We start from the raw sequence: 27,510 nt of genomic DNA, 5'->3' as shown, positions 1-27,510 counted from the left end.
CTCCAACTATGTGGAGGAGATGTACCACATGTGGCTGGAGAACCCCAGCAGCGTTCACAAGGTATTCTGCTTGATGTGTGCTTAATTCTGGATCTCTGTGGATGTCCCTGCAGGTGCAAAACCAGTCCTGGGTAGATAGATGTACGCAGATCACCCTGGGGGAGAGTAAAGGTCATTTAATTTTGCTTTAAAGCGCCTCTACTTGTGATCCACTTGTAATAACCTTGTAATGATCTGCGGCGCTTAGAGTTTGTTGCACAAAGAACCTTTGATAGTGTGCTGTCTGTTAGCAAAATATCTCATGAACCACTGGACCGATTTGAATTAACTCAGAAAGTAATCATTGGATGTACGTCGACAACTGATAACCTTTCGAAGTCATCCACTTCAAGATGGTCGCCACAGCTAACCAGCCTTAGCTAGAACTCAGTCCATTTTAAAGATGCCGAGCTACAATTTGGTGCGGTAGTAGCTGAGAGTCGTCCTCACCACACTCTCTGAACACTGTTACATTTTGCGATCTCCCACGCTATGGCCTGGGACCCTAACCCTAACCCTTCATTTGCAAGGTTTGGCATGAACTGCATCGCTTCTCAGCATAATATTTTAGTTGAAATCTCTGGCATGAAAGGCAGCAGGTCATATACATTTCTTCAAGGAATGCTAGGCCTTCAATTACTGAATGCTTTTGGAGACTTGCAGTGTTCCGAATCCGCTCATATAATTTTGTTGTAGAGCATGTTCTCATCGGCATTGTCTCCATCTGGAGGTTTGTCAGCTGTAAACAGTCATTAATCTTGTTGGCAAATTTTCAAAGTCACCTGGCTGCTTGATTTATGACAGAAATACACTTGAAGGAAACTAGTTGTGTTTCCTGTAGAGACACCGCCTTATGGGCTAAAATTAGGAAATAGGAGTCGCATACGAGAAAATAATCCCAATTGACATTTCCAGCTGTACCTGTTCACCTCAGCTCAGTGCACATTTAACATCACATGCAGTCCAAACCCTTTGCTCCGCTTGGGTACTCTCGATGGCCCTTCACCTGTTTCATGCGGGCTTTGAAAAGACCAAGCTGAAATGTCAGGTCCCTGTCCAAAACTTAGTAGGTTTAAGTTTACACAAACACAGCCCAAAGCTGCAGAGCTGAACGTGAGTAACAGACAGCTCAAATGTGGAATTACATATTTGCCTCCACTGTTGTTTTTGACACTCGTTAAAGTACACTGTTTGTACACCACAGCCTGTTGAGATGCAGCACAGGGTGTGCAGGAGCATTTATTGGGTTAAATCCCCCAAAGTTTGTTTAATAAGGAAGAAACAAGTTTGCATAAATTCAAACTGGTGTGTGGATTTATTTAACTAAGATGATGCAACTCAAAAAACAAAAAAAAAAATGCATGCATATGTATTCATCCCTACTTCCTTCCAGTTTAGCTAGCTGATATTTTTTTATTGAGCCAAGTAGAAGAAAGGTTTCCTGTTAATAAACTGATAAACATCAAAAAGTGGATTCACTTGCGGCGCTTGAACACACACTTTCACATCGTGAACTTGTCTATCTGAGAAAGAGTTCAAGCAAACACTGGGATGTTCTTTTCGATGGAGGACTGAACGCACACTTTTTTCTAGTGTAAAGGGCATTTTGACGGCGGTGACCTGCACGAGTTTTCAGATATGACACAGACTTGTTGTAAAAAAAGTAATGTTATGTAAAGTGTTACCTATAAACTAATGTTTACAACAGAGGCAGGTGCAACAACTCTGACCTTAAAAGCACATATATAAAAGTTTTAAATTGGATTGACTCTAGTTGTAGATGTATATCCAGTGAGTACTTTTTGAAAGTTTCATTAATTAACAATCAGTGTTTCAAGAGCTTTTTTGCTAATACAACAGATAAACAAACACATGCACACAGACAGAGGCAAAAACATTAATACAGTTTCTGGATCATTTAACCAACTGTCTCCTGTGCTTCATCACCTGCATTTTCATCTTAGAACAGAGCTTCAGACCCCAAATCCAGACTGGGGAGATACAGACCACACATTACAGCTATCTTTCATTTGTTTTAAGCAGATTACCTCACTTCACAGAACTTAAGGTGACACAGCTGTCTGGCAGTAAATCCAGTAATGCTAAATTCACCCACTAGATTTGGACAACATGTAAACATATGCAAATACACGGAAAAAAAAAAACTTTTTTTCTTTGTAAAATAATCCCTAATCTGTGAGTGTCAGTCGTTGACATCAACCTGCTGCTACTTGGGCTCAGCACTCTCAGCTACTACCACTTACATTTTATCTCAAAACCTCTAAAACTGACTAAATTAGAGCCATTTTTGTGTTTTCTAAGGTCATTTAGTTGTGATGACCATCTTGAATTTGGTTGACCCCAAGGGTTAATCAGCTGCAGATGTATATCGAATAATTACTTTCTGGGAGTCATTAAAATTTATCCAGTGGTTTATCAGATATTTTGCTAACAGACACACAAACACACATATACAAATACACACAGAAAAGCGTTATCGTCGCCTTTTGGCCAAAGGCGGTAATGAACTTAAACTGCTAACCTGCCATCATCTGTGTATGATCTAATCTGAATACTGAAAACATTGTAGCTCTCCTGCGATTTCTGTAAAAACAATCGGATTCACTCTCTAAATTGACCTTTTCAGTGAGCAGCAGTATAAATATTTTGATTAGCCAATTGTGATCAGTAGCTGATTTATTGGCTGACCCTGTTTTCTTCCTGACAGATTTCATCTTCCACAAAATGTCTGATCACAATATATATATATATATTTTTTTTTTTTGAGTGGCGTTCTTATTGGTAGCAAATGAACACTGGTAGGCAGCGAGAATCGCTGGAAGAAGATCAGACACACTGCACAAGTGAAATAACCCTTTTCTGTCCCTGCAGTCCTGGGATGTATTTTTCCGGAACACAAACGCTGGAGCTCCACCTGGTGCGGCCTACCAGAGCCCTCCACTGCTCAGCGGGCTTTCTGAGGGACTGACTCGAGCCCAGGCTCTGGTGGGAGCTCAACCCAATGTGGAGAAACTGGTGAAGGATCATCTAGCTGTGCAGTCACTGATCCGAGCCTACCAGGTAAACTACAAACACACCTGCTACTACCACTGTTACTGTCACTTTATACTTGTATTATACTATGAGTGACCCTGACTCTGACTTTGTTTCATGACAAAATCTCTAACAAGATTTTGTTTGATTTTGTTCAATTTTAAGGCTTCAAATGTTTAAAAGCCCCAACTGGATATACTAATAAATTTCAAACCTCTCGGTTCCATCTTTTTTTAAAATTTAATTGACGTCATTCCAGTTACACACAAACTAATGCAATCATGTGCACATTGGACTTTTTACACATGATTTTGTATGTAAGGACAAGTTGCTGGTCAGATAAGATTAGATTCTGAATAATGGAATAGAATGATAGTCAATATAATTAATAATTATTAATAAAATAACAATAGGGGCCGTAGTAGATTAGTGGTCAGTGCCACGGTCTCGTGATCCTGAGGCTGCAGGTTTAAACCCAGGTTACGTCAGGAAGGGCATCCGCTGTAAAACAACCAAATCTTTCATGCAAGTTTGCTCGCTGTGGCAACCCCTGCAGAAGGGAGCAGTACTACTACTACTACTAATAATAATAATAATAATAATCAAAACTGGTCCAGATCTCCTTATCTTCCTTTTAAAAGCCTACTAGTTAGGTGAGTTTGAAGTGGTCTAAAGTGAATACAAATGGAGCCTGTGTAAATACAGAGAAACCTGTGGCAAAATGTAAGAACAAAGTGACCAAAGCTTGAAATGTATGAGCTGGCAGTAATATGAGTTGATCTGGAACTGTATATATTACAACATCTCCCTGGGACAGGAAGCAGACGGCCTTTAACCCACATCAGCAGTCAGCACTGTACACACTCTGACGTGTGTGTACACATCATGACAGTGACCTGCAGGAATATACAGACCGGGTCAATCCACCTGTGTACACACACTGAGCCTCGCTGCCCTGTTTGTAGGTGCGAGGACATCACATAGCCAAGCTGGACCCCCTGGGCATCAGCTGTGTGGACTTCGATGATGCCCCGTGTATCGTTGGTTTCCAGAATGTTGGTGAGGAAAAGAACCCTGCTTTGGGCTGGTTTATTTTTCCAGTCCTTCTTCCCTTTCATTTACCCATTTTCTGTCTTCATAAACCCGTCTTGTCAATATTTTGATCTTCTTTATTGCTTTTTACATCATTGTGTATGTATTCAGCTTTTTTGGATTGCTACATTATTTTTCCATCATAATATTATACACACTATATTGAGTAGTTTCACCCAATTCCAAGCCATTTTTATTAAATCTTTATTTTTTTATTTTGTTTTACTTGCTGTCTTTATTTCTAGCAAGTAATTATTTAATGTAATTTTTTTTGTTTGTTTTTTTAATAGGGTGTTATTTTCTTATGAGACTTTTATACACTTTCCCAGTTTGCTTTTAACAGGAATAATCTAGTTTTGAAGAGTTATCCTGCCCTCTCACTTCCTCTTAAGTCGCTCAAGAGACCCTCCAAATGCACATGTTTATGTCATGTAACATTTCATATTAAATGAAAAACCAAAGATAAAGGTGCCTCACTGAAATGTGTTTTTATCCCCAGCAGTTAAACTAAAATTAGACCAAAGAATAGCTTGTTTTTGTGACTTGTACTCAGCTGTTGTCATGCTTTTATTGCAGTGTTACTTTTCCTGGGAGTCAGAAAGAGACGGTACCTGCAGTTTTATTAAAATGTCCTAGGCGTAGAACAACAATATCTTCTCAAACTAAAGCAGACACTTGATTTTAATAATTATCTAGAGCACGAGATCTTTATTAGAGGCAAACCTTACTATTTCACTCTGTTTTACAGTAGTATGGTTTACATGACCTCTGAAAATACTTCAATATGAAACCTCTAAACAGCAAAACACACCTGTTTCTACATAAATGTGAGCTCATTTGAAGTAATCTGGATGTTCATTCATTTCTACAGGAATTATCACAGTCTTTGGTATGTATGTTTCACCTTTTTGGCTTTGAGTCTATCCACACATGTGGGACTACCATCAAAACTTTCTCCATCAAATTAAATCAAAATCGTTTCTGAACAGAAGTGCAAAAAATAAAACACCAGTTCTCTTCAAAGCTTTAGAAGAATGAATGAATCAAGCAGCGTCATTGAAAAATAATACGATGCGACTTTACCAATTGCTTAATCACAAACAAATGATTTGATGAAAAGCGTAAAAATGTTAAAGGTTTCCTTTTCATTATTAAATGCATTAGTTCAATTTTGGCTGCGTCAACATCAATGCAGAGCCAGCAGGACAGCTGACGTAAATGACATTTGCTTACGTTAGCCTTTCTGCTTGTGCAACATGTGTCAGTCTGGAGTTTAGACTCCCAAAGACCAAACTGGTACTGTTCCCTCAGGACCTGCATTGTTTAGTCAGACATGACTAAAGCTGGTGGCTCATTTGTGTGTTCAGCCATTGAGCTGTACTGTCATTGCTGTACGGATGATTATACTGTCTGCAGCTGTCTGCATGTTGGTTTAACAGTATTAGGCAGTAACTACCAACTACCAATGAAGGAATAAATAGAAATATGAAATGAAACAAAGTTTTTTGTAGACTTGGTTTTTCAATTTGGCAAACAGTTTTGACATTACTGATTAATCTCCGCTTCTGTTTGTCATAATGACCAAATCATGTTTACGTCATAATTATTAAACTACAACTAATTTCACTATAAATCTCCTGATGGAGCTTCTTTGTATGGCCGCCCCAGCCTAAAGTTACACACAGTACATGAAAACGAGAAATGAGCTAAATGTGTTTGACAGCAGAACATTTAGTAAAAGCTGTGTAGAGCATGGTTACTCTTTAATAATTCCCTGAAACGTTTTGTGTCATATGGAAGAGATAAAAATGTATCGGATTGTCTTCATTTCCAAGCTGAACCTAAAAAACAAGCAAGCTGCAAAACAGGAGAAATGTTCGACCAACCACAGACCATTTCAGTTAATAAAAGCTGAATAATTAGTTAATTCAGAGGTCTGCAACCTGCGGCTCTGGAGCCACATGTGGCTCTTCAGGGCGTCTGCAGTGGATGTTTGTCACTTACACTAAAAGGAGCATAAACCTGTGTAATGTTTTTATTTTAATTGACAAAAGGAAAAGGGTTGTCTTGTGTTCTGATTGGGCAGCCTGTGTGAAGTCGAAAGAAGTAGTCATAATATTTATTGTGATATAAATTTAACGTGTGGAGCGTCTCATTATTTCAGTAGCAGGAATAGCTGCATTTGTGGTCAGAAGTTTAGATAAACTTGTGGGCGTGTCAGGTTTAGTTTTGGTAGTGTTTCTTTTTGTCTTTAGTGTTTTGTTTCTGGTTTCTTTTGGGTTTGGTTTACTGTGTTTGTTGTTTTGTTTTCCTGTTTGTTGCCCATTTGTCTTCATTCTCCACTTATCCTCTGTCGGCTCTTGCTAATTGCCACGCCCCATCTCCACCTGTCCGCTATTGTAATCACTCACCTGTGCCCACTTCCCATAATCATGCTCAGCTTTAAAACCCGGTCTTTTTCTCCACTACCCTGCTGGTTCATTGTTCATGGTCTCTGGTCCCTTGTCTCTCGCTTGCCTTGCCGTTTTGGATTTTGTTTTGTTAAGTTTTTGCTGCCTCGTCAGCCTTTCTTTTTTTTCATTTCCTTAGTTAATAAATTAGTTTTTTATTAGAAGTCTGCACTCTGGGTTCGCCTCCTTCTCCACCCCTCATGACAGGGCAAGAATGTTTGATTAATTTGGGGCTTTTAAGGATCTATTTTAATTCTTCTTTTCCAGGGTGGAATAATTATACAATACATACATGTTTTTAAAAACAAGAAATGAGTGCACAGGTCTGAATTTATTGTGGATTTTCTTTCATCCACACAAGGTTGAAATTACACGTACAGGCTCAAATGTATACATGAACTCGCCAAAATAGTTTTTAATGAGCGGGGCTGCTGGTCCTAAAAGGTCTTTTAACTTGAAAAGGACAAGGCCTCATTAGTAATCATGATTGACCCCCGCTGGTGGTGTTTCTTCGCTGGCATTAAAAAAGGATTTTTTTGACCCTGAGAGGGAAAGATGAGGAAAAGAAAATTGTCAGGATGTTAAAGAACAAGCCAGGAATCACTCAAGGAATAAAAGGTTTTTGATCATTTTGTAAAAGCTGCACACATGAATAAGGATGCTGGCACATGATACAAGTGCTCAGTACAGTATTTAATAGTTTTATAATTAAAGAATATTGGTAATCTGTAAACCTTCAAAGTGTTGCAGGAAGGAAGACAAAAAAGGGAGAAGAAAGATCCAGATGTTGTCACATGCCGGTTAATAGTAAAGAACAAATACAGATGATTAATAATTTACTAACTATAATAACTAAAGGTTTTATGACTCTTGGAAAGAGTAAGTAATTAATACGTGTGTTTGTGTTTCTGACTTTCTAAGAATCAAATCTAACATCAAGACAGTATGTTAAGCTATAGATGGACTAATACAACCTAAAGACTACATTCTCCTAGTTCTCCTGTTCTGTGTAGGAAAAACAAATTCTAAATGCTTTTTTTTTCATTTTTGTCTACTCATTAGTCTCATATTAACATGCTAAAACAAGTCAAGTGCAGCACTTGTTTCAGAACACACTGTACTGCAGGTTGTGTTCCCTGTTAGATAAGGCAGCAGACTTTACGATGCTGCGGCTGATAGGCTGATGGAGCGTGTTAGCTGATGTTAGCAGTTTGCCCAAAGCCCAGCTGAGCCCATAGGTGCTCCGCACTTATCTTTACTGAGACCTCAACATGTTTGCTTTGTTGATTTTTGTTTATTCATCTGGCTCATCCCATTAAAAGAACTCTCAGACATACAAAATTCTCTTGTTCTTATCAGCACGTGTTGTAGCATGTTTCTTTTTGAGAAAACAAGATAGTAGCGTAAGCTTTATAGCTGTTTAAAAGCCACTTTCTGTTGTATAGTTATTGAACTCTATTGACAGTGTAAACATGTGGTTTAAGCTTTCCTTTGCTCCTGATGTAAATTGATCAGTTTTGCGACAACATTGTGATAAAAGAAGAACAAAGTGAACAGTGTGTGTACTATATGTGCATTTGATGCAGTGCTCATTGTGCCTGATGAACAGGTTGGGCCTCTGAGGTTAAAATCATGTTAATCCCATGGTTACTAGATGTATTGTCCAAGTGTCAGTGAGAGGTTCACTGAGGTCGGTCAATGGGTCAATGTCAGAGCCTAAAGGAATGTGAGAACAGGTCTCTTATCTGCAGTTTGTGTTTGTGAATGTACATCCCGTCAGAGTTTTCTGTTTTATTGAACTAGTGGAAGCAGGACAAGGACCTCAAACCTCCAGTCCAACCTTTTGTGGACATTTCTACAAGAACAACCTACTGACACAAACTACTGCTTTAATAGTCTCCCCAGGATTTCCTCATGAAGGAAAAAATATAAACATAACAACCTAATTTTGAAATTATACCAGAATCTAGTTATTTAATAAAAACTTAAAAGCACTTATTTTTCTTTTCCTTTCTTTTTAAGTCATTAAACAATTTACCAAACCCTCCTTGAGGTCAACCAAAATCTTTCTTCATGGCCTCTCCAAATTCTTCCTACAAGTTTTTGCTGAAACCTCAGGCCGCCCCGTACCTGTTAGCTGCTTCAGGAGTCCTCTGGGACCACCAAGCTTTAAAGGCTTCCTTCTTCAGCTTGATGGCCTCCATGACCGTTGGTGTCTACCAACCACAGGTACCAATGGCCTTTAGGCCACAGCTCCTGACAGCCTCATTTTCAATAGAGGCTTTTATAATGACCCATTCAGATTCCATGTCCCTGACCTCCCCCGCAACATGCCAAAAACTCTCCCGGGGTGTGATTTGAAGATCTCTCGGACAGGGGCCACTAACAAAGCTTCCTGGTTCATCCTCACTGTTCATTTAGTTGTGAAATGTAATTTAACAACACAAGTTAGGTTTTTAAACACAAATAAAAGTGTTTGCACCTCCAAACAATGCTGTGTTTTATCCAATTTTATGTGAAACTGAGAAACTCCAAATTTATGAAAGTACCCACAGGTTATCAGAGTTCTTAGAATGAGAACTTAACAGGATAAAGACAGCTGGTTGTGAGTAGTTATCTGCTTGGTTTGGTTTAAAAAAAAATTCTAAGTAAACCCTGAACTGAATCTAGAGATATAGTGCATATTTATATTACAAACTCTAAAGATACCCCCCTTGCCCGGTTTGTGGGTTTTGATGGATGACTTTCTTTACAGGTTTGCTGTGGCAGCATAATTTTTTTTCTAATTTTCTAATAATGGATTTAATAGTGCTCCATGTTCAAGGTTTGGGATATTTTTTATATATCACTGTGGGTGTAGATCACTTGACACTTAGATTGCCCACAGGTAGAGCTTAACTTATTATGTGGCTCTGAAGGCAGAAAGATTTATTTATTTATTATTTCGTCAAGGCATTTGTTCCAAAAACGATGACCTCACATTGTTTTGTAAGCTTTGGGGTTTATCTTTTTTATCTTCTTTAAATATACCTCGTTGTCAAAAATGAGCTGATCACTAAGGTCAGGTTAAGTACATAGATGAGGACTTGTCTTTTTAGCTAAGGAACATTAAAACCTTCACTACACTGAAACAGAACACAGAGTAGCTAATAATAAGCTAGAATATTTGCTTTTTCTTACATCACTGAAACTTGTTTTTGCTTCACCTGTTATTGTCTCTGCATGATGCCTGACAAGAAAATTAAAACACTGTTTATGTTTCCAGTGATGAATGTACTATATGTGCATTTGATGCAAAAAAATAATGTGGCTGCTTATGAACCACATGTTTGCTCTACAGGTCATGTGGTGCTTTCCAGGGAACTTGGTCGTTAGGAAATCAGGCCAATAAAGCAGAGCAGGCAGTTATCACTGAACGACAAATTAAAAAGAAGTATGTTGAAACCTACTAAAAAGACAACGGTTTTAAACTCAAATGCTTGTCTTGTCTTGTTTAGCGGGTTATCTCAGGGCCTCGTGGACCTGATAAAAGCTTAGGCATTTAGATAATGTTCCTGAAAGAGACACTTTCTTCTTAAAGGTTAAAGCACAGTGGTGGTCATTAACGTAAGGTTCGCTGCATTATGAGGAGTGCTGAATCTTGCATATTTGGATTTTAAACTGAACTGCAAGTTATATTGGTGCCCAAGTCCCCTTAACTTATATGAGTCTCATACTGAATGACAAAAAAGCTTCTGTAAAACCAACAAAAAAACAACAATCCATCTAATTATATACTTAATAAAGATGAGGGAGACTAATTAACTTGTCCTTGTCTAACTTTTTAAGGCACCATTTTAAAATCTGACATTTCAGAAAAAACATTTGAAAACCTGAAGATTTTGTTATTATTGTATTAAAACATATATTAAAAGACTTGAACCAAGACTTAAACACAATCTATGAAACCTGGTCTGTGGGTGTTGTATGTATGTTGGTGTAAATGTAATCTGTCAGATTAAATAAATGCATAGTTATAGTGAAGATTACACAAATCCCATTTTGTGTTGCTTAACGTTTAATGCTTTTTGTTCTGTTATTTCCATCTGTCTTCTGCTCTTTTTTTCACTTCTGCATTTGTTATCTTAAGTTTCAGATTTGGACTTTAGACTTACACTTTAGGTACATACTGTATGTACATTACTGCATATTTGGCATCCAGATGTATTTTCTCGTCACTGTTTTAACTACAGGGTTGTATGGACTGGCTGAAAGTGACCTGGACAGGGTGTTCCGCCTTCCCACCACCACCTTCATCGGTGGCAGCGAAAGCGCTCTGCCACTCAGGGAGATTATTCGCCGCCTAGAGGTAAATTATGCGTAAAGAATAAATAAAACACAGCTTTGTCTACAGAATGGGATGATGAGGGAAAATTTGTTTACAGGCACAAGGTTGCTACTAATTCAAGGAAACTTAAAGCTGAATGTAAAGCTTTTTTTAAAACACTAACACTCCTCTCTTGTCGGACATGTATATTTCAACCCAATTCATCATATTAGGTTATTCTATAAAAAAACAAAAGCACCAATGTTTAGGCCATTCAGATTTATGAGAATGATAAAAAAATGTGAGTACTCAAAGGACATAAAAGGTGTGTTTGCATGTGGGCAGACATGTTTCACATGTAAAATTTAAACGGGGTAAAACATCATTTATTTATTCTTACCTATGTCAACTAAATGCAGAAGTCACTTTCATATCTAAAACTAGGTTTAGAAATGTTCCACAATCTATCTTTAGATGGAATTCAGACATTTTGTTCAACCCAGAAATGCTCATTGTATGTTAGATGCTGTCCCTCTGCAGCAGGTTTTTAGATCTGCCTTTTTTTTTTTCAACTTGTCTTGAAAATTTGTAAGAGAACACTGCTCAGGAATGATCATGTTAGTGAAAAGTGCTATTTTATGCCTGTCAAATTTTATTTTCTGCTATTATCATAGGTGCAACTAAATAAAAAGCAACAGTTCATTTCTTAGTGAAGAGCTGCTGACAAAGTGTCTAAAATATACAATTTAATTAAATAGATTTTTACTAATTTGATTGTCTTGTAAAAACAACATTGGTTTGTTTTTGAGTTTAGGTGCCTTTTTTATGCTTGATTGTTTTATGATTTTTAAGTAAGTTTGTATTAAATGGCCTAACAAAAACAACAAAAACAATCTATGATCATAATGGTTACAAGGTATATGTATATGTACTGTGTATGAGTAAAAAGGCAGCCAATGCCAAAGAAAACTTGCAAAACCTTCAGAAAGTCCAGATTGATCAAGACCGCTATGAAACAATACAGGAGAGCCTGACTGCCGGACAGTTCTAACTTATATTTACCTCTCTGTCTGTCTTCTAGATGGCCTACTGCCAGCATATCGGGGTGGAGTTCATGTTCATTAACGATGTGGAGCAGTGCAAGTGGATCAGGCAAAAGTTTGAGACACCAGGGATCATGCAGTTCAGCCTGGAGGAGAAGAAGACTTTGTTGGCCAGAATGATTCGATCCACCAGGTTGGTCTGTGGCTCCTGACTGTCTGAATCTGGAGGGCAGGGGGCTACATGCTCTGAGTTCTGTAAAACTCTAGTACCTGCAAATGTGTGTAGGTTTGAGGAGTTTCTTCAGAGGAAGTGGTCTTCAGAGAAACGGTTTGGTCTGGAAGGCTGCGAGGCTCTCATCCCAGCCCTCAAGACCATCATAGACAAATCCAGTCAGAGCGGAGTGGAGAGCGTGATCATGGGAATGCCTCACAGGTACAGTGTAACAATCAGGGCTGCCTAATGTCCACGTGAAGGCTTTTTATATTATAGCTCGTGACCACAGCGGTGCTTCTATCATACACTACAATAAGACTGAAGCATCCCCACTGATGTGTCCTTGATCCTCTTCTGTATCTTCAGAGGCAGGCTGAATGTGCTGGCTAATGTGATCCGGAAGGATCTGGACCAGATCTTTTGTCAGTTCGACTCCAAGTTGGAGGCTGCAGACGAGGTTTGAACATCACCTGTAGAGATTTTTGGAAAGTTTAACGCAACTGGAATACAAAGTTATAACTAGTTAGATAACTTTTTTTTGTAAGTACATATTTCTTCTGGCTATCCAAAGCCATATTATCAAGTTTGTACAGAAAACGAGTGGAAAATAAAGGTGTTAATAGGTGGATTTCAAAGTTTATTTTTTTCCGAAACATAATGGCAGCTTCTTCGATATTTTAGCGTTTATGCTAAGATAACGTAACAGAAAGGATGTCTAACTTTCAACAAGGTGTAAAATGTATATTTTCTAGTTAATTTGTTTTCTTAACAGTGATGTATTTAAAGGAAAACAGTTAAGAGAAAAACTTGTCATCTGTCCCAGTTGAAGAGACAGCCAGAGCCTAATGGTTCACCTGACTTCCCTTCCCTCTTTCCTTCTGTTTTCAGGGTTCTGGAGATGTGAAGTATCACCTGGGGATGTATCACAAGAGGATGAACCGGGTCAGCGACCGGTACATCACCATGTCACTCATGGCAAACCCATCACACCTGGAGGCTGTGGACCCAGTGGTGCAGGGAAAAACCAAAGCTGAACAGTTTTACTCTGGAGACACTGAGGGCAAGAAGGTACACTGACTCAGGCTTTTATTCTCTGTAGATCTATAAAGCTTCGGAAATGGTTTTTGTTTTACTACAATGTATTGTGTTACAGGTGATGTCTGTTCTTCTTCATGGCGATGCTGCGTTTGCAGGCCAGGGTATAGTGTACGAGACGTTCCATCTGTCAGACCTGCCGTCGTACACCACCCACGGCACCATACATGTGGTGGTCAACAACCAGGTCTAGTATTTACTTAAAACTCTGAGAATTACCACAGTCTGGCATCAGGGCCGTAGCCAGACTTTCCCCCCTGCACATCAGTTACAATGAAGACCAAAACTTAATTAAAATAGAAGCATTTATTTAAAACAAGTGACTTGAATGTGTATATGACATGTATTTGCGTGTGTTTGTAAATTCATGTCATCTTAAGCAACAGAGGACTCGGGGCACAACCATGATGACTCACTGAAATGACATGAATTAGTTTTTATGAATGTTGATTGTTCACACAGCACAAACACATTCAGAACACAAGATTTTAGAATAGATTTTACCTTTTATCAAATATCAGTGAGATGTTGTAGTTTTGGAGCTGGACCAGTTCTAGTGTGGTCCGGATGTAAAAAAAGTGCTGAAGTCACCCTTTATTGAGGTTTCACAAATTAGATTAAGGTTTCACAGCTCACACACTTGGTTTTAAATGTTCTGCAATCAGTGCAGAGTAATCTGGTTCAGGTTTGAAGTGTCTACATGTTGTAGTTTTTTAACTAGAGGAGATTAAAGATGCTGAAGGGAGGGAAAAATTAGGTGGAATCACCCTTTAGCCATTTTCCGAATTGGAAGCTGCAATCAGAAACCAACCAAACAATATTTTCAGCAAGTTACCTCGGTTGTGTTTCACCGTAAGTGGCGCTCTTCTTCTTCTGGTCTTTATTTTAGCAGTAAGGTAGCAAAGCTGCACTCTTCTTCGTAGAAGAAATCTTGCAGAGGTGATTGATACAAACCTTGAGTGTGAGATGAGGATCAAATCCCATTGTGACTGGCAGAGAGGGGAATGTTGTGACCTGAGAAGGCAGTGCTGGTTATTGTGGATGAGTGAGTCTGGTAATGGGTTGCAACTAGGATTGAGACTAGACTCATCTGGAGAAAGTTGTGCTCTGTCGATGCCTTATTTTCCTCCAGGTGAGTATTGTAGGTGTAGACTGTTGTAGACTAGTTGGTGACTCAAAACTCCAGCGCTCTTGAGATCCGACTAGTTGGCGAACGGCATTCACGAGGGAGTGTCGAGAATGTCTCTCTATGTTTGCGGTGGTTCTCAATTTCATCATGTGAGTAGCAGAGACACGCTGTCCTGTCACTTGAGTTTTGAACATGATCAAAAATTTTGTGTGACAAGTTTCCTTTCAAAAGTGTTAAGAAGTCAACAAGTGTGCTAGAGCTGTTTGTACACGAGAGATCTCCACTGACAGAAAAAATGTCCAGGTCTAAAATCCTTGCTGATCATAAATAAGACTTATAGAAAAATATAAAACATGCAATAATCCTACAAAAATAAGTATTTTCACACCTTTAAGTCTCATTAACAAGCTGCTTAAAATAAAGTTGTTAAGGTTTTATAAAGTTTTTGTTTTATCAATATTTTTGTCTGTTTTATGCCAACCATTTGTTCGTGACTCCCTGAAAAAATAGACATTGTGTCCTTCTCTCCTGCGTGCAGATCGGATTCACCACAGATCCGAGGATGGCTCGTTCATCTCCATACCCGACAGATGTCGCTCGAGTGGTCAACGCACCCATCTTTCATGTCAATGCAGACGACCCTGAGGCTGTCATGTATGTGTGCAGCGTAGCAGCGGAGTGGAGGAACACGTTCCACAAAGATGTTGTTGTAGACCTGGTAAACAATCCCGACTGACTGATGCATGTGTTCAGACTTTGCGTTCATACCCTGACACCCCCTTTTTAGCATTAATTTTAGGGAACAAAACTTGATTTGGACAGAAATCATTGTTAATAATCATTTAAGTGTGGAAAAAGGGTGAAAACTTGATCAAAAATCAGAAAATAAAGATGTGCGCAAAATCCCCTGTGTTTTCACAGGACCTGACAGACCTGATAATGGTGAAAAAAATCCTGTTTCTTGGGGGGGGGGTTTACCAAGATTTCTAGATCCAGTAATAGTTAGCAGCTATGATGTTCAAGTTCAGCAAAATGTGATATAATGTCAGCACAAATATGTCCCAAAAACATGGCTAAATTCTTACCCCTCTTCTCAGGTGTGTTACAGGCGTAACGGGCATAACGAGATGGATGAGCCCATGTTCACCCAGCCGCTGATGTACAAACAGATCAAGAAGCAGAAGGGAGTCCTGCAGAAGTTTGCAGACAAGCTCATAACTGAAGGAGTTGTTACAACACAGTACTACGAGGTGAAGTAGCCTTAAGCTGCTGTTTGCTGTCAGAAGCCTGCAAGTTGTAGAGAAAGATGCAACTTATGTTTGTTAGGCTGGTTGTCTTTTGTCACAAATGTGGCCTTCAACAGTAAATTCTGCCTGTTGACGCCACAGTAAGCCTCTACAGGACCTTTAACTTCAGCATTCTTAGTGGAAAGATGTTGATTTGAATCAAAATGAAAGTTTTGCACTACAGGAGAAAAGGTTTACTGATTCTGAAAGATGCTGATCTGTGTGACGTAGTGAAGCACCTGAACAACTTGATTGTTCAGCTGCAATGAAAGAAACGTCTAAAACAATGAAACCACAACAATAAAGTGCATTTGAAACTAATACAACACTTCTTTACTTTCATATTGTACTCTTATTTTTTATGTCTTTATACTTCCATTTTACAAATATTTGAAGTAAGGAGAAATAATTAAAAAGTTCTATATAGTTGAAGCCCCCTGTAAAAATGTAACAGCATTTTTATTATTCAGCTGTGTCTTTCAGGATGAAGTAGTCAGGTACGACAAAATCTGTGAGGATGCCTACGCTCGCTCTAAAGATGAGAAGATCCTCCACATCAAGCACTGGCTAGACTCACCTTGGCCAGGTAATGCAAGTATTGACAGAATTAGGGATTGGCATTTTAAGCAAAAACTCTTCAAAATCCGCTGGAATTATTGTTTTCTTTTCTTTTTAAATATTGGAGAAGTTTGATAGTCAGGCATCTATATAGTCCTTAATTTTCATTGGTCCAAGTTTTCTTTTTTTGTCCTTTCTTTTCTTTTTTTGGGGTATTTTGTTGGCACAAGGCTTTGTGCCAAAAAGCCTCTCAACTGGTTAATTACCATTAGGAAACAACTTGGTGCATCTTTACCGGGTGCTGGTGTAAAAAACAGAAATAAAATTGAATGATCGTGACAGTTGCAATCATTTTACATTGGGTATAATTTACCCATTTTAACTAGACTTTGAATATTCAAAAATCACTGTCCATGCCAAGACTGAATCATTTATATATCTTTATTTTTCATTTATTGATCAGTTAAACTTTTAGTAATTTCTCAGCCAAACATTTGCCTATTCCAGATTTTCACAATTAGTTGAGATTTTGTTTTATTCAATATAAACCTCAATATATTTGGGATTACAACAAATAAAACAAGGTGTTTTCATTGAGTTGTAGGGAAAACATATCTGTTGTTTTCTGTGTCTGCATGTTTAGGCTTTTTCACTCTGGAGGGTCAACCTAAAACTATGAGCTGCCCTTCGACTGGCATCAGTGAAGACGAGCTCAGTCACATTGGAAACGTTGCGGCTTCGGTCCCAATGGAAGATTTCACAATACACGGAGGTGCACTCCAGTTTCCTTCTCAGGTTGTTGTGAACGTCCTCTGAACGAGCTCTTAGACTCTGTTAAACCTGCCTGTTTTTGCTGGTGCCATCATCCTGCAGGCCTGAGTCGTATCCTGAAGGGGCGTGCTAACATGGTGAGCCAGCAAGTGTGTGACTGGGCTCTTGGCGAGTATATGGCCTTCGGCTCTCTGCTAAAAGAAGGGGTCCATGTGCGTCTCAGTGGACAAGATGTAGAAAGGGGCACATTCAGGTAAGAAAAAAGATAGCATGATTGATGTCAAAGCTTATGTTTTAGTGTGGGATGAGGGATTTTTGGTTAGGCCCCATCTACATTACCAGAAGACTTTTTTTTTCTCCATTTATATACTTTTTTATTTGTCTAAGAAAAATGTCGAAGTACCCATGCCTCTCCACTAGGTGATTAGAATGTCCATATATAGGCCTACTATATATCCAAATCCAGAAGAGAACATTGTTTGTCTGACTAAAATAACGTTCTCAAAATAATTGTAGCTTTTGTTTTGTTTGATATAGTTTACAATTTCCTCTCAGTTGTTTGCCATTTTAGTACCCAATCAGGTTTCATGGCAGCAGACTTAATGATAAAGCAAGACAGGTGCAAAAAAAAAAAAACAAGAAAAAATTCCTCCATTGTTGATTCAGTTTTTAGGGCACAAAGTGATAGTCAGTGGGCACAAAATAGGCTGTTATGTCATTGTTTCTGCAAGTCTTGGGATCTCATGCTCACATAAATACACCAAACAAACTGAGCTGGTAAAAATCTCCATTTTGGAAACCTTTTACTTTTTAAATCTCTCTCCAAAACTCTATGTATCCACGTAGAAGCAATATGCGGAGCGTTTCATAGTCACTGACGTAGCAGCTTGTTTTGTGCATGCTCACTATCACTTTGTGCCCTAGAAACCAAAACAACAATGGAAATTATTTTTTCCATTTTTCTACCTGTCCAGCTTCAACCTGAGCCCGGCACCAATAAACTTTGATTGTGTGCTGAAATGGTTTATTATAAATGTTACAGAAGTAAAAAGACAATCTTACAAAGCCTAAATATGCTGTCAGTTCTCTTTCCACGTGTAATCCTATGAAAAACAAATAAACACTCTTTTTTTTTTGTCTGTTTGCCTCACAGCCATCGCCACCATGTCCTTCACGACCAGAACGTCGATAAAAGAACCTGCATCCCAATGAACTTCATCTCCCCTGATCAGGCTCCTTACACCGTCTGCAACAGCTCTTTGTCTGAGTACGGAGTTCTGGGTGAGAAATCTCGACTCAGATACTAACCGTTCTAAGGACTGTAACAAAGACTTTACTGTATTTTGTGAATCACTTCACCGTTTTTGTTTTCTCCTCTGTGTGCAGGTTTTGAGTTAGGCTTTGCCATGGCCAGTCCCAACTCTCTGGTTCTGTGGGAGGCCCAGTTTGGAGACTTCCACAACACAGCTCAGTGCATCCTCGACCAGTTCGTCAGCTCGGGACAGGCCAAGTGGGTCAGACAGAACGGCATTGTGCTGCTGCTCCCTCATGGCATGGAGGGGATGGTAGGAAGAGAATAACGTGATCTGCCACATCCTGCGTTGATTTTCTCTAGTTTACGGTCTCAGTTTTACGCTGCAATGCCACTTCAGAATCAGGGTTTCACCACCATCTGTGAAGCTGTTTTGAGTTTATGTCGCTCTCTTAAATTCCGTTATTTTTATATTTAGGTAAGCTGTCAAAACTTCCATTATGTACTTTATGCATCTAGAGACGTGTTTTTTTCTCTTTCTCTTAGGGTCCAGAACACTCCTCTGCCCGTCCTGAAAGGTTTCTACAGATGTGCAATGATGACCCAGATGTTTTTCCCGTAAGTTGTTGCCAAAATCTCTTTATTCAGACCTCATAACTTCTAAAAGCATGTTGATTTTCCAGTGTTAATGTGAGCTGCTGCTACCTAAAGCAGTACTGTAACATGAAAAATAAACAACAAAAAGCCTGCACCTGAGTTACGTTTCCCCAAACCCACAATCTTAGTTTGAGATAGATTATTTGCCCTTCTCAGATAATCAGCTTTAGTTCGTTGGTTTGCTTTATCATCTGTTCATGAATGAAAAACAAAAGCTTGTGCAGCAGCCTCGTTAGTTCTGCAGCTGTGAAACAATGATTTTGACAACTTCTGGACATCTATTTGATTCAAATCAAATTATATTTTAAGATCGCCAACTAGAGATAGCTTCAAGCTGCAAAGGGTAAGTTCTTGCTGTGAAAGTGCCACTTACAAAGAAAATGTAAACTTGTTAAATAGAAATTTAGGTTAATTTAGAGGCTTGTACAAAAACAAAATCAATGTTTTTATCAACAACAGCAGCAGCATTATACTGACATAAGCGACTATTCTCTTTTCTATAAGTATTTAACTGCTGGTTTTAGCCAAAGCAGAACTTGTTGTAAAGTAAAAAATTTTTTTATTAAGAGTCGTATCAGGGAGTGAGAGACAGAGGTGTGTGGTTACCACGGTGACCCAGATGAGCCACTGGCGACAGCTAAAACATTACACTTCTTCAACAATTTATACATTAAAACGTATCATTTTCTAGTTTGATATTGTCTTAAGATAGAAAAAAAAACCCCAAGACTGAACAACAAGTTTGCCTTGAAATCGAAACTGAGCTTAGAATGAAATAATTCTCCTGGATTCCTCACAGTATTAGTTTCATCTAAAGACAAGCTGTTAGATTAGGAAGGCCGGGGTCTTTAAGTGGAACGGAAATTTCTGCATAGAAATGGTACACCAAGCTGGGCAAGAAGAGGCATGTAAATAGAAAATGGACGGCAGACAAGAGCTGATCCCTGAGGTACAACTCAACTGAACCACTGAGAATCTATAATTATTGTTTTTAGAGGTATGAACCTAACTGAGGTGAAGTTATCTGACTCATGACAGTAGACGACACAAGAGGATGCTGGGATTAACTTCAGTCTAAAACAACTCAAATCAAACTGGCTTCTCTATTAATACTCGTATTGTTGTTTTAATTTATGTTAATGGGTTTATTTTTTTGCATTGCTATCTGACTGTTCTTAGATTTTATTCCTTTAGAAACTTTCAGAGGACTTTGCAACGCATCAACTTTACGACTGCAACTGGATTGTGGTCAATTGCTCAACTCCTGCAAACTACTTCCATGTCCTCCGCAGGCAGATCCTGCTGCCGTTCAGAAAGCCTGTAAGTGATGCTCACGGTGAACAGTGAGTCCGCATAAAATACGATGCGCTTCAATGGTCCAACTAACTCATTTCTTTTTTTATTATTTCTGAAACGGCAGCTCATCGTGTTTACTCCAAAGTCACTGTTGCGCCACCCTGAGGCCAAGTCAAGCTTTGATGACATGCTGCCTGGTGAGTACTGCAGAAAGAAAAATGCAGGAAACAAAGCCTATCAAGCTGAGAAGGTATCAATGCAGTGTGCTTCTTGTTGCTGTTGTTTCCCATCCTGAAGGTACCCACTTCAAGCGTCTCATTTCGGAAGATGGGCCTGCAGTCTTCAGCCCAGAGAAAGTGAAAAGAGTCATTTTCTGCACCGGCAAGATTTACTACGAACTGATCAGGGAACGTAAGAACAGGGGCATGGATGATGCTGTTGCTGTCGTTCGTATTGAGCAGGTGATTGACACCATCCCCCCCTAAAAAAAAACTTCTTTAATTATATCCAGGGACTCAGATTAAAAACTTACAGAATTAAAATAAATCGATACATAATAAGAATGAACTGTAGCCTTGAACAAGCGAGAATTTAAAGTTGCACTTTTCTCTCACTGCAGCTCTCACCGTTCCCTTTCGACCTGGCGAAAGCAGAGACGGAGCGCTACCCGAATGCTGATCTGGTCTGGTGTCAGGAAGAGCACAAGAATCAGGGTTACTATGACTACGTCAAGCCCCGCCTCCGCACTACGATTGAACGGACACGCCCCATCTGGTAAGTTTGACTTAAGGGTGATCTTGTACGCCTGATACCATTACAAGAAAACACAGCGACATGCCAGTCGCATACTCTGAACACTAACAGGTTGTGTGACATCTTTGTTTAAAACCTGGGCTTGCAAGAAAACAAGAAGTGCTAGTTTCATTTGAATGGCAGTTGCCAACATGGTGAATAACCTTGCCAAAACAACTATTAACCATTAAAAGTTACATTTTCTCCCTTACTACAGAGCTAACTCCAGGTCTCCCTCATACAAGAGATGTTAATCTCAAGAGACTTCCTGGTTAAAGAAAATAAAATAAACTGCTATATAAGGAGGTGGGCCTTTCGTGGATTGTCCTTAAAGCAGGGAATTAGACTCAATTGTTTGTGTTAAATTTGACCATACTCAATCAAGAACTGACAAAGACTGCACTTTTCATCAAAGTATCTTCTTTTCTATGCTTACCTGTGTGTGTGTGTGTTTGTAGGTATGCTGGCCGTGACCCTGCAGCAGCTCCAGCTACTGGAAGCAAGCGCACACACCTCATGGAGCTGCAGCGATTGCTGGACACAGCATTCAACCTGGATGCTTTCTCGGGGAAGTTTTAGAATCCTGACCTGCACGACAGGGCTTCAAGGACCAGAACTGGCTGCGTTATTTGCCAACGTTTTGAACTGATGTTTAGACAAAACGCACAAAGACTAAACTGACTTTTAAACACTGTTACCATGCAAGTTCCCAGGGATGGACACAATGAAGGAAAAGAAACAGCTAACCTCTACTGAATGTATGAGTTTATACATGTTTAAGACCAGGTTTAATCATGTTAATCTCAGCATATTCTGCCAGTCAATGTCTTGTTGATCAGTTATTTTGATCAATTTAACCCTTTATAGAACGTCTTTTTAAATGGGACATTACAGAAAAAATAAATCAATGAAATGATATTTAAATATTTGGGAAACACTGTGAGGAAATCAAATTTAGGCCTGATCAGCTTAAGCTTGATTAGAACATAACTAAAACCATGGTAACAACTGGAATTAGTGGGTGGCAAAAATATTCACTCCCCTTTGGTTCTATTTTGTTGCTTTACGTCACAGAATTTAATCAGACTTTGATGTTGTTCCTACAAAATATATCCTGCAGATTAATGAAGTTATATGTGGGAAATTAGATGTGGTGTTATCCTTGGTGGCAAAAAGACCAAGGTTAGTCTCATTTGACCACGGCACCTTCATCCACGTTTGGAAAAGAAATTTCAAACAATGTGCCTTTTTCATTTACTTTACTTTACTCAATTTCTTTTCCCTGACACTCTTCATAGCAGCTTCTAGTTGTTGTAATGACAGATACTCCATTTTCTGCTGAAGACCTGCCCTGTTCCATCACAGCTATCGTTGGCCGCCTTGTTGCTTCTGTGATTAACGCCCTTCTTGTCCAATCCTTAAGTTATGGTGGACGACCCTCTCTTGGCAGGTCTGCAGTGGTTGCATCATCTTTCCATTTTCTAATAATGGGTCAAATGGTGCACCGAAGGATGTTCAGTGTTTGTGATGTTTTTATATTCCAGCCCATTGACTACAATACTAGACATCATGTCCTGCCTTCCTCCGTTGTTGAGAATTGAAGCCATGAGATCCCAGTATTCAGGAGCTGCTATGACGTATTTGTGGAAGCAGCATGTGGGATCCTGCCTATTCCTCCACACACAGAGTCACATGTTTCTTTTGAGCATAAAATAACTAATTACAGCTAAAAGTATAAGGAAAAAAAGGAATGTTAAGGCATACAAGGTAAGAACTAAGGGATTGAAAAAGAGTCAATACTTGAAAAAGATTATAGAGGCGTAACCCACTGTATGGCTTCATACATGGTTTCCATTTTGCAGGGAGGGATGTAAATATTATCAGAGGTTTTCTGAGCTTTAGTCATGCTGATTGGTCAGCAAACAGTCTGAACCTCTTTTAACTGGTTAAGCAAAGCTGATCCCATAATTAAATGTTACGACGTCTGATTTCACAAATGCACACAGTGATTCCAAACCACAACATGCACACGATCTTATAGGAGGCAAAAAACATCTCAGGGTATCATTTATTAATTCAAGTAGGATGAGCTGAAATTGATGGAAGGCTTTAAAGAATTTACAGGAAGTACATTTTGAACAGAAGAGTCCAGTTTTTGAAGTTTTTGCACTTTTACAGGAATGAATCTGCATGTTTTCGAGGGACTACCTCAGACTTCCCATGCATTCATGCTTTTTGTTTTCCAAGTTTGGATGGTCTCCTTTTTAATGCTAACCACTGTCCTGCAACGTCACTGTAAGCATCTATTTGTGCCTAATATAACAGAATTTAAAGTAATTGCTATTTTAATTGAAATACCATGTCAGCAGTGGAGAGAGTAAAACAGATGTGAACTGACAAGATGAATTTATTTTCGCATGGTGCTGCGGGTTTTATTGTTTTGAACAAATAAAAAACGATGAACGGGGCTGCTTCTGTTTAAGTGTAACACCACGCCCGAAGATGAGGCTGCAGAGATAGAACTCCGTCAGCTCAGAGCTGTAGTTTCATTAAAATAAAGAAAATAAGTACTGAATCAGAAAGATGATGTAAAACAGAAAATGGCTCAAGTGTAACTTTTTCTGTAACAACTCAGTCATTTTTTAATATCACGCTAAATATGCCACACAGTAAACTTACAGCGGGAAGCTTGATCTAATTGCATAAAGTCAGAGCGAAACAAGAGACACAGTCAGCCATCTTTTGGAGTCTGCCTTTTGCTTTTGTTAAGGGCAAAAAGTTACATCTTCGGCATATTTTGCAGCAGCTGATTAACTAAACTAGCTTTGCTGCTTCAGACTCAGGCTGTTCAGATGTGTGGTTTGTAAGTCATCAGGTGACTCGACTGCATTTGGTCAGCTCTGACTGAGTCACTTCCCACCTGGTGGTTTCTGCGTAGCCCGTATTGTTGTTTTTTGTGACCGGCTGTCATTTACTCGCTTTATACTGAGACGGATTCTGAGAAACGGGTCTTTAAAACAAAATAAACAAACAAAATAATGTTTAATGGTTGTTCTGTCTTGGCTCAGGACAGATTGTGTTCAGACTAAAATAAGGTTAAAAGGATCCAGACCACCTTCAGAGGTGGTCCAAGGGAAACCATTCTCGGTGAGGCCATTCGGACTCGTTTTTAGTGCTATCTGATTAAAATCTAAAGGCTAAAAACCGTTTTTAACAACTAACATGAACAGCCTTTCAGAGGCCAGTTTTACCAATGCTGCCTCTGAGTTTTACTCCACACAGTTAAAAGTCCAAACTTGGGTCTGGGACTTGATTTTCTACTGCTGCAGTCACCTCGGGACATTATGGGAAAGCAGTTCCAGCGAACCAGAATTTAATTTCTAGTGTTAGTTAATCATTAATCCACCTGCTTCACATCAAAGCACAAACTGAAGTCAAACAAGTTAATTCCCTGTATTTGTTCTTGGTCACTGTAAACTCTAAAAGAGAAACCAGAAAGTGCTAAATCAGTTTAGAACAATTATGTAACTTCATCTTTTTTTCCCCATCATGTAATAATTCCTTCAGATGTTTAGTTCATCCGGGCGCAGACCTCCTCACAGCAGACTTCTGGAAGGTCTGATGGTTCCTCTGATGAACTCAAACAGATCCACGTGTGTACCTCTCGCTTCTTGCAGAACAGCGCAGTAATCCTCCAGGACTTCATACAGTTTGCCTGTAAAAAGCATTTTGAAGAAGCGTTATTTTACAGAAGGAAAGGCCTTTTCCAGCTGTAAATCATATGGACATTTTCAAAACATGTATTAGATAGAAACAATGTTAATATTCATCAAAGTGGAAAAAAAAACCTTTTTGTAAAAGATTCATTTCTGAATCAGCTGTACGTTCAGTAGGAACTGTTAACTGTGGTTTCAATGTAGTTTTATAGTTTAGACTGTTAATTGCTTTTTTATTCATCAATTTGAAACAACATTTTAAGAAGCAGAAAAACAGCTCAAGAAAAATTGTATAATATTCATTGGGTTTTATATAAATGTAAAGCATGCTGTAGCTTAAAGGGGTTGTAAAGGAATCGTGACGTGGATATCTGTGTAAAAGTTATAAATTTGTCATATTTCACTTTTAACTTGCCAACTAATATAAGTGGAACTTTCAGCGAATTTGTTTTAGGAAACATCAGGGAAAGAGAAAGTTGAGAAGTGCTTTAAAAAGCCGCACCAACTGTCGTCTTCTCCGTGACCAGCAGGTGGTAGATCTGCTCCAGCCCTCGTTTCAGTTCTTCATCTCCGAACGTGAAGAAGGCCAGACCCCTCTTGGCCTTTGCTGCTGCCATCAGCTGGATCACAGCTGCACACGAGCAGACACCAGGAGTGAGATGTGACATAAAATGAGAATTTGCTCCTTTCAGTCACTGAAACGGTCAGAAAACTGTACAGAAACAAAGGAGGTTTTTATGTGAATGAGTAGATAAAGACATTTGAGTGTTAAAAGTTCACCTTTGAGTTGTGGGTCTCCCTTGAATGCTCCACAGCCCCACTTTCCTGTGGCGATGTCTGGCCCATGATGCCCGTGGTAGTGTTTAAACCCACAGTACGCCTTCATAAACACAGAATTAATTATTAACATAACAGGTTCTGGCAGAACCAGAAACACCTTTTGTGGGACGTCAAGTCCTGTGGCAGATATAACACACATGTATTCCTGTTATGTAGAGGTATGGGGGAAAAGTGAGGCTACCCTCTTTCGGTACTAAAGTTTTACATATCAGGACTTAATAAAAATAATCCGACCTTTATAAAATGATTCAGATCGAGTATCATCTAGTGATCTAGTGTACAGAAACACGACAATGTCCATCATGTCATTATTCATTAAAAAAAAGGCAAAATTAAAAAGCTGTGTCTGAAAAAACAAGTCCAGTCTTACTGCTTTTTTTAGGATTGGAATCCATTATTCTACAGTAAGAGCGATTTTTCAGCAAATTCACCCCAAGGTCAGACTGTGTAATGCTCACAGGAGTTGCAAACAAATAAATAGCCCGAATCTACAGGTCTTAGGTTAAAGGTTAAAGTTATTAGGAAGAAACTGTGCAGAAACCAGTGACTGCAAACCTAAATGAACTGAACCAACGCTGTAAAGCAGAGTGGGCCAGAGTTCCTGCACAACCATATGAAGAAATGATGCAGTCATACAGAAAACCACTACTGTTGTGTGTGTGTTTATTTTTTACACTTTAAATAAGATTAGATTCATTTTAGAACCTGGTACAGATCATTTTTATTTTGTCCCACTATGTAAAACCTTAGAAATGTCTATTGTTTATATAAAATAACTCGTTACTCCAAATGTAAAAAATTCTGAATAAAATTAACAAAAATTACCAAAATGCCATTGTAGCTCAGCCATTAACCTAAAAGGTGACACAAAACATGCACTGTATTCATATTTATGATGGCCACAACTGTGCCAGGTACAAATACACATTGTAGTAGCTATTTATAGTCAAAGACTAAAAAGACAACATTATACTGTAGCATTACCATGTCAGATTGACATATGAGCTTTTAAATATTTTTGAAACTGTACAGTAACATCTCAAGTCCATCATAGTGCTCACCCGAATCATAATTCCAGTGTATGTTTAGTGTCACCTGTGTCGTAATGACATGTAGAAGGATCTTGCTTTTAATTTTATCCAAAACTGAACATTAAAAAGAAGAAACTTCTGTCATTGGTATATTTTTCTTTATAAAATGTCTACCACTGGGATGGTGTGATTTAATCACAACCAAACGTCTTAAAAACAGTTCGTTGTGTTCTTTTTGTTCCTTTGCAGCACCCATACAGAACGTCTGCCGTAGTTCATAATGTCCATGTGCAGCCAAGTTCTAGCCACCGGTCATATTTCAGCCAGTGGTGGTGCAGACAGTGTTTGCATAGTGTAGGGTCGAGGTTGTGTAATGTTCCTTTTGGGTCACTGATATGCTCATTCTGTTATTACAGGGGTGTCAAACCCAGTGAAAATCAAACATTTGGTCCAAGCCAAGGGCCAATCATGATCAATATTTATTAAAAGTTACATAAATTAACCTTGGTTTTAGATGTATTATGTCAAATCATTCATATAGAAATATCAATGACCTTTTCCCAGTTACAGATTATACAGAATTTAGAGCAAACATACTTTAATGAACACAGACAAAAAGATCAAACTTCAAAAAGCACACTGTTAGCAGTCATTTCTTACGCCTCACTCAGCTTTTAAATGTCGTGAGATGGTGTGAGCGTGGCGAACCCAATCCGCAGACTCATAGTAAATAACAAAAAAAGGTTTATTTTTTAAACAAACAAAAACTGAAAACAAAAGCTGTCGTGGCAGCAAAACTAACTATAACAAAAATCCCTATATGAAATGGCAAGACGAGGCAAGGAAGAACCGTGGACAAAAACAAACAACCAACATCTAACAAACAACA

General features: G+C 38.8%; 2 protein-coding genes across 2 annotated transcripts in view; one reads left to right on the top strand and one right to left on the bottom strand.

Moving 5' to 3' along the window:
* On the top strand, window positions 1–23,501 carry ogdhb (oxoglutarate dehydrogenase b; the record flags this gene model as incomplete). The annotated part of the gene is given in 22 exon segments (XM_025009579.2): window positions 1–61; window positions 2,932–3,120; window positions 4,059–4,152; window positions 10,868–10,983; window positions 12,023–12,177; window positions 12,271–12,417; window positions 12,565–12,655; window positions 13,087–13,266; window positions 13,352–13,480; window positions 14,961–15,140; window positions 15,520–15,672; window positions 16,192–16,294; window positions 16,910–17,038; window positions 17,140–17,290; window positions 18,191–18,318; window positions 18,424–18,602; window positions 18,836–18,907; window positions 20,141–20,266; window positions 20,367–20,439; window positions 20,540–20,703; window positions 20,862–21,016; window positions 21,493–23,501. Coding segments are annotated over 22 exon segments (2,896 nt in total), but the record flags the coding sequence as incomplete, so codon positions are not given.
* The window catches only part of pargl (poly (ADP-ribose) glycohydrolase, like), a 15,684-nt gene continuing 11,614 nt past the window's right edge, over window positions 23,441–27,510 (bottom strand). The window contains exons 14-16 of the mRNA XM_017432275.3: window positions 25,531–25,630; window positions 25,253–25,381; window positions 23,441–24,749 (exon numbers count right to left, since the gene is read on the bottom strand). Of these exons, the coding sequence (XP_017287764.1) occupies window positions 24,631–24,749; window positions 25,253–25,381; window positions 25,531–25,630 (348 nt within the window). The 3' untranslated portion in view covers window positions 23,441–24,630. The remainder of the gene's footprint in view (window positions 24,750–25,252; window positions 25,382–25,530; window positions 25,631–27,510) is intronic.

The sequence above is a fragment of the Kryptolebias marmoratus genome, linkage group LG14 (genome assembly GCF_001649575.2).
Source record: "Kryptolebias marmoratus isolate JLee-2015 linkage group LG14, ASM164957v2, whole genome shotgun sequence".
Taxonomy (NCBI): domain Eukaryota; kingdom Metazoa; phylum Chordata; class Actinopteri; order Cyprinodontiformes; family Rivulidae; genus Kryptolebias; species Kryptolebias marmoratus.
The sequence above is the reverse complement of the archived record's forward strand: the minus strand, read 5'-3'. Positions and strand labels throughout refer to the sequence as shown.